The sequence below is a fragment of the Equus caballus genome, chromosome 11 (genome assembly GCF_041296265.1).
Source record: "Equus caballus isolate H_3958 breed thoroughbred chromosome 11, TB-T2T, whole genome shotgun sequence".
Lineage (NCBI taxonomy): Eukaryota > Metazoa > Chordata > Mammalia > Perissodactyla > Equidae > Equus > Equus caballus.
The window spans coordinates 17,036,167-17,050,259 of record NC_091694.1 but is presented as its reverse complement, the minus strand read 5'-3'; the positions used below and the strand labels follow the sequence as shown (position 1 = coordinate 17,050,259).

Here is a 14,093-nt window from a genome sequence, read left to right as displayed (position 1 = left end):
TTCTTTTGTTTCCCTTGCCTGGTCAGATATGGTACTTGAAAATATGCTGCTAAGACCAATGTCAAAGAGTGTACTGCCTATGTTTTCTTCTAGAAGTTTCATGGTTTTCGGCCTTATATCAAAGTCTTTAATCCATTTTGAGTTGATTTTTGTGCATGGTGTAAGGGAATGGTCTACTTTCATTCTTTTGCATGTGGCTGTCCAGTTTTCCCAACACCATTTATCGAAGAGACTCTCCTTTCTCCATCGTATGCTTTTGGCTCCCTTGTCAAATATTAGGTGTCCATAAATGTGTGGGTTTATTTCTGAGCTCTCGATTCTGTTCCATTGATCTGTGTGTCTGTTTTTGTGCCAGTACCATGCTGTTTTGGTTACTATGGCTTTGTAGTATATTTTGAAATCAGGGAGTGTGATACCTCCAGGTTTGTTCTTTTTTCTCAGGAATCCTTTGGCTATTCAGGGTCTTTTGTTGTTCTGTATAAATTTTAGGATTCTTTGTTCTCTTTCTGCGAAAAATGTTGTTGCAGCTTTGATAGGGATTGCATTGAATCTGCAGATTCCTTTAGGAAGTATGGACATTTTAATGATGTTAATTCTTTCAATGCAAGAGCACAGACTATCTTTCCATTTCTTTGTGTCTTCTATTTCTTTCAACAATGTTTTATAGTTTTTGGTGTACAGATCTTTCACCTCTTTGGTTAAGTTTATTCCTAGATATTTTATTCTTTTTGTTGTGATTGTAAATGGGATTGTATTCCTAATTTCTCTTTCTGCTACTTCGTTGTTAGTGTATAGAAAGGCACCAGTTTTTGTATGTTGATTTTGTGTCCTGTGACTTGACTGTATTCCTTTATTGTTTCTAAAAGTTTTTTAGTGGATTCTTTAGGGTTTTCTAGATATAAGATCAAGTCATCTGCAAAGAGTGACAGTTTCACTTCTTCTCTTCCGATGTGTATCCCTTTTATTTCTTTTTCTTGCCTGATTGCTCTGGCTAGGACTTCCAATACTCTGTTAAATAAGAGAGGTGACAGTGGGCATCCTTGTCTGGTTCCTGTTCTTAAAGGGATAGCTTTCAGTTTTTCTCTGTTGAGAATGATATTTGCTGTGGGTTTGTCATATATGGCCTTTATTATATTGAGATATTTTCCTTCTATACCCATTTTATTTAGAGTTTTTATCATAAATGGATGCTGTATCTTGTCAAATGCTTTCTCTGTATCTATGGAGATGATCATGTGATTTTTTTTCTTCATTTTGTTAATGTGGTGTATCACGTTGATAGATTTCCAGATGTTGAACCATCCCTGCATCCCTGGAATGAATGTTGTCCTTATCTGGTTTTGGTATCAGGATAATGTTGGCTTCGTAGAATGAGTTAGGAAGCCTCCCCTTCTCTTCAGTTTTTTTGAAGAGTTTGAGAAGGATAGGTATTAAGTCTTCTTTGAATGTTTGGTAGAATTCACCAGGGAAGCCATCTGGTCCTGGGCTTTTATTTTTTGGGAGGCTTTTGATTGCTGTTTCAATCTCCCTACTGGTGATCAGTCTATTCAAATTTTCTACTTCTTCTTCGTCCAGATTTGGAAGGTGTATGTTTCTAAGAATTTATCCATTTCTTCTAGATTATTCAATTTGTTGCCAAATAGCTTTTCATAGTATTCTCTTATTATCTTTTGTATTTCTGAGGTGTCCATTGTAATCTCTCCTCTTTCATTTCTGATTTTATTTATTTGAGCCTTCTCTTTTTTTCCTGGTGAGTCTAGCTAAGGGTTTGTCAATTTTGTTTATCTTTTCAAAGAACCAGCTCTTGATTTCATTAATTTTTTCTATTGATTTTTTAGTCAGTGTTTTGTTTCTTTCTGCTCTGATTTTTGTTATCTCTTTCCTTCTGCTGATTTTGGGCTTTGTTTGTTGTTCTTTTTCCATTACCTTTAGGTGCACTTTTAGATTGTCTATTTGGGGTTTTTCTTCTTTGTTGAGGTAGGCCTGAATTGCTATAAACTTCCCTCTTAGAACCGCTTTTGCTATATCCCACGGATTTTGGCATGTTGTATTCTCATTTTCATTTGTCTCCAGGAATTTTTTGATTTCTCCTTTGATTTTTTCATTGGCCCAATCATTGTTCAGTAGCATTTTGCTTAATCTCTGCATATTTGTGGCTTTTCTGCTTTTCTTCTTGTAGTTGATTTCTATTTTCATATCTTTGTGGTCAGAAAAGATGCATGATATTATTTCAATCTTCTTAAATTTATTGAGACTTGTTTTGTGTCCTAATATATGATCAATCCTGGAGAATGTTCCATGTGCATTTGAAAAGAATGTGTATTCTGTGGTTTTTGGATGGAATTTTCTGTATATATCTACTAAGTCCATATGGTCTAATGTGTCCTTTAAGGCCAGTGCTTCCTTATTGATCTACTTGGATGATCTATCCATTGGTGTAAGTGGAGTGTTAAAGTCCCCTACCATTATTGTGTTACTATTTTTCCTTTTATGTCTGTTAATAATTGCTTTATATATTTAGGTTCTGCTATGTTGGGTGCATAGATATTTACAAGTGTTATATTTTCTTGTTGGATTGTTCCCTTTATCATTATATAGTGCCCGTAATTGTCTCTTGTTATGGTTCTTGTTTTAAAGTCTGTTTTGTCTGATGTAAGTATTGCTACCACTGCTTTCTTTTCTTTGCCTTTTGCGTGGAATATCTTTTTCCATCCTTGGACTTTCAGTTTGTGAGTGTCTTTAGGTCTGAAGTGTGTCTCTTGTATGCAGCATATACATGGCTCTTGCTTTTTTATCCACTTCACCACCCTATGGCATTTGATTGGAGCATTTAGTCCAGTGATGTTTAAAGTAGCTGTTGATGAATATGTATTTATTGCCATTTTGTTACTTTTTTTTCTGGGTGTTTTAGTAGTTCTTCTCTGTTCATGTCTTTTTCTCTTGCTCTCTTCCCTTGTGGTTTGATGACTATCTTTAGTAATACGTTTGATTTCTTTTGTCTTACTTTTTTGCTTGCTTATTATACGTTTCTGAGTTGTGATTACCATGAGGATCCTATTTAATATTCTTTGTATATAACAGTCTATATGGAGTTGATAGACTCTTTAGCTTGACCTCTTTCTAAAAGCTCTACTTTTTCACTCCCCACCTCCCAATTTTATGTTTTTCAAATCATATATAATCTCTTGTTTAGTATGTGCCCATCCATTACCCTCTTATCATTGAAATAGCTGATTTTAGTACATTTGTCTTTTAACCTTCATATCATCTTCACAGGTAGTTAATCTGCTAGCTTTACTATATTTTTACCTTTACAAGTGATTTTATTGCCTTGATTTTTTGTTGTTGTTGTTTTGTTTTTTTGATAATAATTTTCCTAATCTGAGGAAGGAAAACAGGTTAGGAAAATTTTCATCTATTATTTCTTCAAATAAATTTTCTGCCCCTTTGTCTCTCTCTTCTCCTTCTGGGACACCTATAATCCGAATGTTAGCATGCTTGATATTGTCCCAGAGTTCCCTTAGACTGTTCTCATTCTATCTAATTCTTTTTTCTTTTTTCTTTTCTGCTTGGGTGATTTCCTCTAGTCTTTCGTCTAGCTCGCTGATCCGTTCTTCTGCATCCTCTACTCTGCTATTGAGTCCCTCTAGTGAATTTCTCATTTCCAGTGTTGTATTCTTCATTTCTCATTGGTTTTTTTTTTATACCTTCCAGTTCTTTGCTGATGTGCTCACTGTGTTCATCCAATATTTTCCCCATATTTGTGAGCATCCTCATGATTTTTTGTTTGAACTCTTTGTTGAGTAGGTCGCTTGTTTCTGTTTCATTTAGTCCTTTTTCTGGGGTTTTGTCCTGTTCCCTTGCTTGGAAAGTATTCCTTTGTCTTCTTTTTATGCCTCTTTCTCTGTGCTTGTTTCTATATATTAGGTGAGTCGGCTATGTCTCCTGATCTTGGAGAAGTGGCCTTATGTATGAGATGCCTTATGAGGCTCAGCAGTGTGCTTCCCTCTTGTCACCAGTCCAGAAGATCCAGGAGTGACCCCTTTGTGGGCTACTTATGTCCACCTGCTGTGTCAGGGTTGCTCCCACTGCAGGTACCCACGGAGTCTAGTCTTTCCTTCCCTGGCCAGCTCTTTGTAAATCCAGATTGGGGAGCCTCAGCACCGTTGGCTACAAAGTCTATCAGCACACTCCTGTTGCAATTTTCCTCTTAATTGGATTGGTACCCAGTGTAGCTGCTTGCTAGGTTTAGGGGCTTGCAATTGCTGTAGGCCTCAGGCCTACAAGGCTGTTGTCAGTTCTCTTAGGAGTGCAGCCAGTGGGGCTGGCCCTAGGCATGGGAGCACTCAATTGTTTCAGGCTTTGCAAGGTGGGGCTGAACCTTTTTGTGGCTATTTGTGAAGCACAGGTCTTCTGCCGGCTGATAAGTCTCACTCCCCACAGGACCACACACACTGTCAACACAGTCATGGTCCACTCACACTTCTCAACCTCCTGGAGTGCACCCTGATGCTGCACTGCAGAGGCCCCCACCCCTCCACCAATGCCCCCCACAGTTCACCTGGTCTTCACACAGGTCCCACCCCACAGAGGCAGACACCCTTGCCTGCCTGTAGAGGATCAAGGCACCCAGTCAATGGAGGCTGAAAAGTAGCCTGAGGGCTTGCTGCTAGGTCAGGCAGTCTCTTGGGCAGTCTGCCTGCCCTGGCTGAACTGGATCAAATCTGTGCTCCAGTGGGCATGACAGACCCCTGGGCTAACAGGCTAAGGGATGAACCTCAGTGGCGCCCACAGGGGTCTGTGTCAGCACGCCTGGACCAGTTCAGAACAATGGCCCCCACCAATGTCTCAGTCTCTGGTGAGGTCCCTCCTCTCACCAAGATGCCCCCAGAACCCACCAGGTGAGTCTCATTTCACCAAAGGACTGTCAGCCTTCTCTCTGGTAATTTTAGATTGCTGCAATGAGTGAGTTTGTGCATGGGCCCTTTAAGACCCGGGTCTTTTTGGCTTTTGCCGATAGCTTTTCTGGGGGTATCCTTGCTGCAGTTAGTAGCCAGCAAAGCCAGACAGTAAGACCCCCATTGCAGTCGGGCTGTGTCTGAAGGATGCTTATAGCAGTATCAGCCCCTGCTCCAGACCTCACTCCTCCAGGGAGGGCTGCGTACCTTAGGGTGGCTCCCCCCTGGCCAGCTGAGAAGTTCCGCTGCTCCCAAAGGTGGCTTTTTTCCTCTCCAGCAGGAATTTCTGCCTCTTCCGCCTTAGTCAGGACTGTCCCTTGTTGTGGGAGTTCTTTTTATCCAGTTTTCAGTCTTCTCTCCAGGGTAATTTATCCAAAAATAGTTGTAACCTGGTTGTGTTCATGGGAGGACATGAGTTCAGGGTCTGCTTATGCTGCCATCTTGATGAGATCTCTTGTCATTTACTTTTGCTAGCTTTACTACTATATGCCTTGGAGAAGGTCGTTTTACATTGATTTAATTAGAAGTTATATTATCTTATTTTACTTGTATTTCCAGCTCTTTCCCCAGGTTTAGGAAATTCTCATCTATTATTTCTTTGAACGAGCTTTCTGCTCCATTCTCCCTCTATTCTCTCTCTGTAATGCCTAGAAATCCTTATGTTGCATTTCCTAATTGAGTCAGATATTTCTCAGAGAATTTCTACGTTTCTTTTTGGTCTTAGTTCTCTCTCCTCCATCTGAAGCATTTCCATATTTCTGCCCTCCAAATTGCTAATTCTGTCCTCCATAATATCAGCTCCATTATTGAGGGAGTCCAGATTTTTCTTTATCTCATCCAAATTTATTTCGTTTCCAACATTTCTGATTGTTTTTTCTTTATAGTTTCAATCTCTTTTATGAAGAACTCCCTCTGTTCATTAATTTTGTTGCTGATTTCATTGAACTATCCATCTGAATTTTCTTGTAAGTCACTGAATTTTTTTAATGATACCTATTTTTAATTTTCTGTCATTTAGACTGTAAATTTCTGTGCCTTCAGGATTTCTGGGTGCTTGTGATTCTCCTTCTGATCTGGAGTATTAATATATTTCTTCAGACTATTTCACAGCAAGGATTTGAGCCTTCACGTAGTGATAGTATCTGGTCACAGAGGCCGCCTGCTGCCACTGGGGTCGGTGGTCAGGAGCTGTGCATTCTGAGCCTGCTGTTATCCCTGGCGTCTGTGCCTGTCCTTTGGAATCTATGCTGATAGGACCTGTCTACAATTGCTGGCTCACTTACTCACAGCTGCTGCTTTTCTAATGTACGCACTGGCTCTTTGGCCGACAGTTGAGCTGGTCCACTGATTACCAAATATATTTTTTATTATAACACAGTCCCTGAAATCCAGATTGTGGTCTCTAAATACCATTTTTCCCCTAAAAGGAAATAGGGCTTTTGGAGAAATGGCTGATTTCCATGAGTAGGGATGAAAATGTACAAGAAGAGCCTAGAATATTTTATAATCTCAGAAAGCAATGAAGCTATCAAACACTGTTAGATTTGTATCAAAAGGAACTGACTTGAATAGGTTCCCTCTAGCTAAAGATAGGACAATTTGAGCATCAGGGGGAAAACTGCAGTAATGTGACACAAATGTTTAAATCTATGAGTTTTTAATGGTACTCAGAAACAAAACAAAACAAAACAAAAGCCTCACTAGTCATCATTGGAAGATTCTAAAAATCAAATTACTTTGAAACTGGCAAATAAAGTGAAATAATCAAGTATTTTCTATACACAATGTAACTCATAGTAGCCAAATAGATGAATTGTGGAAGTTTATAAATTTATTCCATAAAAACAAACAAAAGAGTAATAGAAATTGAACATGAGCATTTTTCGACTAATGATGTAATGGATCTAGGCTATAATTATTAGTGGTCACTACTATCATCAGAAAAAAATGAAACCCAGACATTATATGTTTTCTGATGAAAATACAGAATACCAGTTATTTTCTTCCAGAAAATCAAACCTCTATCTGGTCAAGCATTTATATCTAACTACCAATTTACAGAAAAAAAATAGGAAACAAAGGAACATGTTAAACCATACCATGAGGATGTAATCATCAAAATCCAGATTGTGGGACATTTTATGGAATTAACAACCTAGTGTTTCAACAAATAAAGTGCAAGGAAATATAAGATAGAGAAGGCATCTATAGATTAAAAGGGACCTAAGAATTGGAACAATATTTGCAATTGTAGAGAATGAACCTTATTAGGATCATGATTTGAACAAACTATAAAAAATTTGAGCCAATCAGGGAAATAGGAACACCAACTGGATATTTGATAATATAAGGAGTGATTATTAAAAAAGTTTAGCATGATAATGACTTAGTAGTCATTGTTTTAAAATGTCCTTCTATCTTAGTAATGCATTTTGAAATGTTTACATATGATGTGATATGATGTCTGAGATTTGCTTCTAAATAAATCAGGTAGGGTAGCAGGAGTAGGTAGGAGTATAGAAAGAATAAGAGTAGACATGAGATTAGCAAGTCATCATGTTACTCACTTAAATGAAAAATGTCCTAATTATTCCACTTTCATTTCATTTGGAAAGGCTATTGTGCAAAATTCTAAAACAAATTTTAACTTTTAAAATTTGTTTAGGGGCCGGCCCTGTGGCTGAGTGTTAAAAATTCTGCCGACTCCAGCTTTTTAGTTTCCTGAAAACAATTGATATAAATGTTAAGAGAACCCACTCCTAAAACAAGCAATTTCATTTTACTGAACTGAGCACCACCTTCATGATATTTTAGAATATTCTATATTTATTGAACTAAATAAATATATGCAAAACCCTGTGCTAGGCTGTGGAGAAGAGAGTTGTAAAATGTGTAAAACTTGATGTTTGTTCTTAAACTTACGTGGATTAAAGGGGGAAGAGAAATATATAGGCAAAAAATATAAAGGAAAATAATTTGTAGGTTGGAGTATCAGATTAGGGAAGGTGCTCACTGAGGACTAGGAGTGGTCATGGTCAGTTTTAAGAATATTGGTGCAAATGATTCTGCTGCTTTTAAATTCTACCCCAACAATCTGGTTGATAGGGTGGAAAGGAGCAAGTGCTGATTTAGGAATCTGACAGACCCAGTTTTCCATCTTATACTAAGTTTGTGACTTCAGGCAAGTTTCTTGACTTTTCTGAGACTAATTTCTTTATTTGTTAAAAAAGAAAAAAAGTCATAATAACTTTACAGAAGTTTGAGATATGGTGTATGAAAGCACCCATCACAACATGTGCTTGACAGACACTCATTAAATTTAGTTTTCTTTCCTTCCCTGAGTGAAAGAGAGCAGATTAGAGAGATCAGGAGATCAAATCAAAATGATGGGTTTGGAGAATACTTTTAAATCTTTAAATTTTTATTCTAATGCTGTAAATAGAGTTTAACATTTTAGTACTTAGGAAAAGAACATGTGTACTATTTTAAGAGTGCTCATTTTTTCATGTTTTTTATGGTATGGGGAGTGACGATAGAAATACAATTGTAAAAATCGTGGGAAATTGTTGATTTCTTATGCTGTGTTTCACAATTAAGAATTTCATATTGTATTTTTGAATCTTATTGTCATCTCTGTGATTTGTACCTCCTCTTACAGCTGATAGGCAAGTTGAACTTAATAAACTAGTGAATGAAGCTAAAGCTGTTACAGGTAAGAAGTTGATGTAAAACTGAGATGATAATGCTTTTAAAGATATATTTTTGCAACAGTATTTTGAATTATGTAACCATTGCCTTGTAACTCCTGCCACTTTATTAATTAATAAAAATATTTTTTCTAATGAACTACTTTGACTTTGAATGTCAGTGTTTTCAAAATAAAACTATACTGCTGTTTCTTGATAGAAGTCTTCCATTCTGCAGAGGTTTTACCAATAATGTGCTTCACTTTGTCACACTTTGGAAATGTGAAACCTAAGTTTCATAATAAAAATAATAATTAAAAATAGTAATGATTACTATTTAATGGATACTTTCTGTGTACCAGGCACTGTGTTAAGTGCTTTATGTACATTAACTAACTTACTATATTTATGATGTCGATACTCTTATAATCTTCCTTTTAAAAAAGGGAACCAGAGGCTTAGAGGGTAAATATCAGGATAAAATGTGTATATTTTTTCTTCGTATTTCATCTCATATTTATAGACAACCAACCTCATAATTCAAGAGAAAATAATAACAATACTACCTGTTGATAGAATCATCAATGTTGCTAATATATAATATAATTTCAGTGAACTACATGCTATGTTGATCTAGCCTAGAATTGTAAGATGATTGCCAGAACATGACTCTATTTTAGACTGTGTAATTAATTGGAGACGTTTCATATCTTTGTTCTCATCTATAGTTAAATTAGAATGATACTATATAAGCATGAGTAGTATTTTTCTTATATTGAAACTGTTAATTCTTAAGTGTCTTTCTGTGATCTTTTCTTAACTTTTTTTTTTTTTAAAGATTTTATTTTTTCCTTTTTCTCCCCAAAGCCCCCGGTACATAGTTGTGTATTCTTCGTTGTGGGGTCTTCTAGTTGTGGCATGTGGGACGCTGCCTCAGCGTGGTCTGATGAGCAGTGCCATGTCCGCGCCCAGGATTCAAACTAACGAAACACTGGGCCGCCTGCAGTGGAGCGCGCGAACTTAACCACTCGGCCACGGGGCCAGCCCCTCTTTTCTTAACTTTTTAAAAGAAAGAAAATTGGCTCTGGTGACTTTCAAAATGTTCTGTGAAACATGGCAATTAAGCTCACAGATAAGGAAAATTTTCAGCTACTGAAAGCTTTGCCAGTTGATGAAAAGTATTTCCCTTCAAGGGAGTTTTGTTTTGAGGCTTATGTATGATAATTTCTAGATCTTACCTATTGATAAAATATTTTGAGAAAAATGTTAGCTAGATGTAACTATCTTGAAAGAAAAAACTTTTGTGATTTAGTTTTTAGCATATTGATACTAGCAAACCATTCACTCATGGGGTTTGCCATCAGGATTAGACAATATCTAATGGCATTCTGGAATCACTAATAGGCCTGAAGTCTAAATATAGAAAAGACAGAAATGAGTCTGAGAGGAACAGAAGGAAAAAGTAGGAAAGTAGTCAGAAAAAGAAAAAACATTAAAGAAATGGGTGTGTGTATGTAGCAGGATCAAATTTAACACAGTACAAACTGAGGTGTGCAATAAATGTGATGTTCTTTATTTTTTCTAACTGACCTCATTTCCCTCTCAATCCCCATCCTATTGTGGCTATGAGCGGGTTGGAGGATGTTGGAAGGTGAGAGGGCAAGACTTAAATTGGCCAGTTAAAGGTAACCCAGTTTCTTCTGGTTTAAAATGAAAAGTCTCTTTTTGGTGACTCAGTTTATTTTGGGAAATTCTCAGTTTTCCAAGCCTTTCCCTCACTTCCCCTCAGAAAGACATCTGAGTATAAGGGAAAGCTTGGGTGTCCTCCTGGTGTAGAGGAGGGCAGCCAAACCTTGTGTTGTCTTCTGGGTTCTTGATAACTTCTTTAATAGTGTCTCATATTTCACGAGTCCTGAGCATCCTGGTGACCTCTCCTGCTGAAGTCCACTGCTTGAGAAACTTGTGGTCTATTTTCTTAGCAAAGTCAAGGTTCTATGATCCTTCCTTTACTAACTTGGCTAAGCCTTAGCACTCACTAATGATGTGGTCCTCTGAGTCTGAGTCAAGTATTCTATCAGTTGCCGTACTGTGCTGTCTACGCCATAGACACTGCTAGGGATCATCTTTCTCTTTGACTTGGTGTCCCGTGGCAGACCCACTGGCCTCCATCTCTGAGATACCTTCCACATCACTCATTGGGAGTACATGGGAGTAACTGAATATCTTCCATATCATACAAAAGCCAAAGGGGGCAGAGGGTCAACCTATTTCCAGCCCTCTCTCTGCCTTAGCACATTATGCCACAATAACTATTCTGCTGTCAATGGCATGCTTTCTGAGCACTCTAACCTCACAGAGTCCCAAGTAGGAACCCTAGCTCAAGTTCTCCTTGATTTTTTTACACCCTTATGCCCATCCCACCAACATATCTAGAGTTTTTCTTCTGTCTTACCTCCTCTCAAGGTTTGATGAGAGGGGGTTCCCCCACTTGGAGAGGGGAAGTGGTGGCTGGGGGGTGGGGAGTGGGGGGGGGCACAGCAGGCAGCAGGCAGCAAGAACATTTAAATCTTCCTTCTCTATAAAGAGAGAGAGATAGACAAGATAGAAAGGTAGATAAATAGATAGATAAAAAGATATATCTTTACTTCTCTTTCTCCTCCCAGTTAGATTCTTAACCATAAACTAGACCTTTCCCTTCCTCCTCTTGTCAAGCAGGATGTGGGAAGGAGGTGGAAAGGAGCTTCCTTATGTCATCCTTTAGCCTTTCAACCCTCTAAACCCATTTATTTTACAATAAAAGTAAATGTCAGATCTTCAAGTTTGCTTTGTAAAGGTAGCTTTTGAAAATTAGAAATACTTTCTTCTTCTCCCTCTGAGGAATATAAATTCTACGGCTGAATAGGGAAAGGTTTCATGGAAGAAAGAGAATATGAAAAAGAATAATGCATAAATACAATTTAAAATGTTACACCTGTACAATGTATTTCAGCACGACAGGATGTCACTAACAGTTGCTTCAAGGGTGAAAAGATTTTGACCTAGCTTCTATATTTTTATGGAAATAGATATTCCTAATCTATAAGGCAGATCAGAAAAGTGCTTCTTTATGAAACAAACTGTTTTATGAATTCCTTTTCTCTTTCTCTGTGAGTTGAATTTTGTCTTATCTTTAGGTAATGGGAAGGTATACCATAGTGAAATCTTAGCTGGTTTGAAACCTTTCAAAGGTAATATGGATGATGAATTAACAAATAACTCTCAATTTATTTCCTATTATCTTATTTCCTAATCATTTGATAAGGAATTCTGCTACTCTCCAACATATGGGTCCAGTATAATTTAAATTATTTTATCTTGGCAGAATGTTTGTAGTTTTGGTTTATTTACATTGGTCATATTGATATGAATTTTAATAAACTTTCCTAGAGAAGAGACAGAATTTATGATTGTGGGTTACTTGTGAAATGCGGAACAAGACAATTTTAGTCCATTAATGACCCTCTTTAAAGACTTAAATGTCCTTGACCTCTTTTTGTGATGAAATTGATAACCATGATACATAGGAATTGATATTTATTATATTTTGACTTTTATTTCAATTTCCTCATGTCTTTCTTTTTTGTAGGGTTGCAAGTTGATGTTCACAACCTTGACACTATTCTTGGAAACATGGCAATCAAACTTACAGCTGAGGATGTTAATGATCTAACCCTAAATCTACCAGTTGATGGTAAGTGACTTAGATATTGTGCCCTCATGAGAATTTTGAATTTGAGACTGATATTTTTGGTAGTACATATTTGACTTTTTCTCTTATATACATATGATTTTTTTCTCTTAATATATTAATCTAAAGTTGGTACTTTTTTCACCATTTATTCATTCATTCAACAAATATTTACTGACCACTATATATCAGGTCTTCTGCTAAGTACTAGAGATGCAATGGTGAGTAAAAATAGACATAGTCCTTGACCTAAAGAGCTTAATGCCTAGTATATCGCAATTCTTAGTGTTCTAGTAGAAGCTGAGAATTTTGCCAGGGCCTCAGTTAGGTCAGTAGTTTTCACAGGAACAAGGTCTACCAGGGTTTCAGCCAACATGTATGACATTTTTCCTATTTATATATAGTTATGGATCACCATATCCTTGGACCACATTTCCTGATTCAAGGTCAGAATTGTAGGTCTTAAAGAAAATGTTAATTCGAATTGAAGTGTGATGAATCACAAAGTAATCTCCACTTTAAATAAACTAAAATAGAATACGTTAAGCTGAGCACAGTCCAATGAGATCAAGCAGTATAGCCTAGGAATATTTTACTGAACAATACCTCTTACATGTAAATATGCTTTTTCATATGCCTCATATGCCATTTGGTTATATCCTTGCCATGGGTTGCATACCCTTCTAATAGGGTAAGTATTTTTCCAAAAGAAATCTTTATTACATTATTCCTTCATTTTCCAGTACTGTTGTGAACCAATGAAAAACATGTAATTTTTTATTTGCTTATATTCTTTATGCTTTTAAATTTCACTGGGATATCAGGTAAAAATCATTAAATGAAGCTATCAGTAATTGCCATGTAAGGTAATTTTTAGCTTCAGAGACTCACCTGGGAATGTCAGAGAAAATGGCAGAGTAAGAACCACCAAAAAAATTCTCTTCTCCATGAAAACAATGAGAAAACTGGCAAAAATTGTCAGAATTATCATTTTCAGAACTGCAAATTAACCAAAGGTTTGCTGCAATCTGGGGAGCATTTATTACAAAAAAAGAAAAAAATGAGTTAATCTCAGTAAGAACAGTGAGCTTTGTGTGTTTTAATTTGCACTATTCTCATTCTCTGCCCTCAGCTCCATAATAATCTTGAAAAATAACAGCCTGTGTTTGCAGTGAAAACGAGTACCCTGGCAGCCACTGGAGGGAACAAAGAGGAACTGGAGCTCTTTCAAAGCCTTATTCCCTGAGAATTGTCATTATTTCGTCTGTTTGGTGGTGGTTCTTTGGAAAACCCCACTTACAAAGCTCTCTGTATTTCACCTGATTTGGAGCTGTCACAATACTAAAAAGCCTTTCCCTGGGGTCATTTGTCAAAAACAATAAGAGGCAATTCTTTAACATCACAGCTGCCTGAGGTGGTAGATAATGACTAGAGCAAACAACACACCAACCGCAAAGCCCAAAAGCTTGAGAATGAGATGTGTATACAGACTTTGTAAAGCTCTGACATAGTCCTCAGAATCTAGAAGGCCATATGCAGGCCTAGGGCTTTATGCATGTCAAGAAAGACCCAAGAAAGTCACGTACTCTTACCTCTGGCTGACTTTAAGGGTCTTTGCAAGCAGAAAGTGAAAGCTAAGGCAGAGTTGTCAATCATCGGTGAATGTTGAAGGCGTCCCCAAACATGCACACAGAGCTCCTGAACAAGGACTGGGAGACTTAT

The 14,093-nt window shown here is 37.1% G+C and overlaps 1 protein-coding gene across 1 annotated transcript in view; it reads left to right on the top strand.

The window, feature by feature from the left end:
• EFCAB3 (EF-hand calcium binding domain 3) overlaps window positions 1-14,093 on the top strand; it is a 498,542-nt gene that overhangs the window by 150,787 nt on the left and 333,662 nt on the right. The window contains exons 37-38 of the mRNA XM_070227127.1: window positions 8,617-8,670; window positions 12,270-12,374. Of these exons, the coding sequence (XP_070083228.1) occupies window positions 8,617-8,670; window positions 12,270-12,374 (159 nt within the window). The remainder of the gene's footprint in view (window positions 1-8,616; window positions 8,671-12,269; window positions 12,375-14,093) is intronic.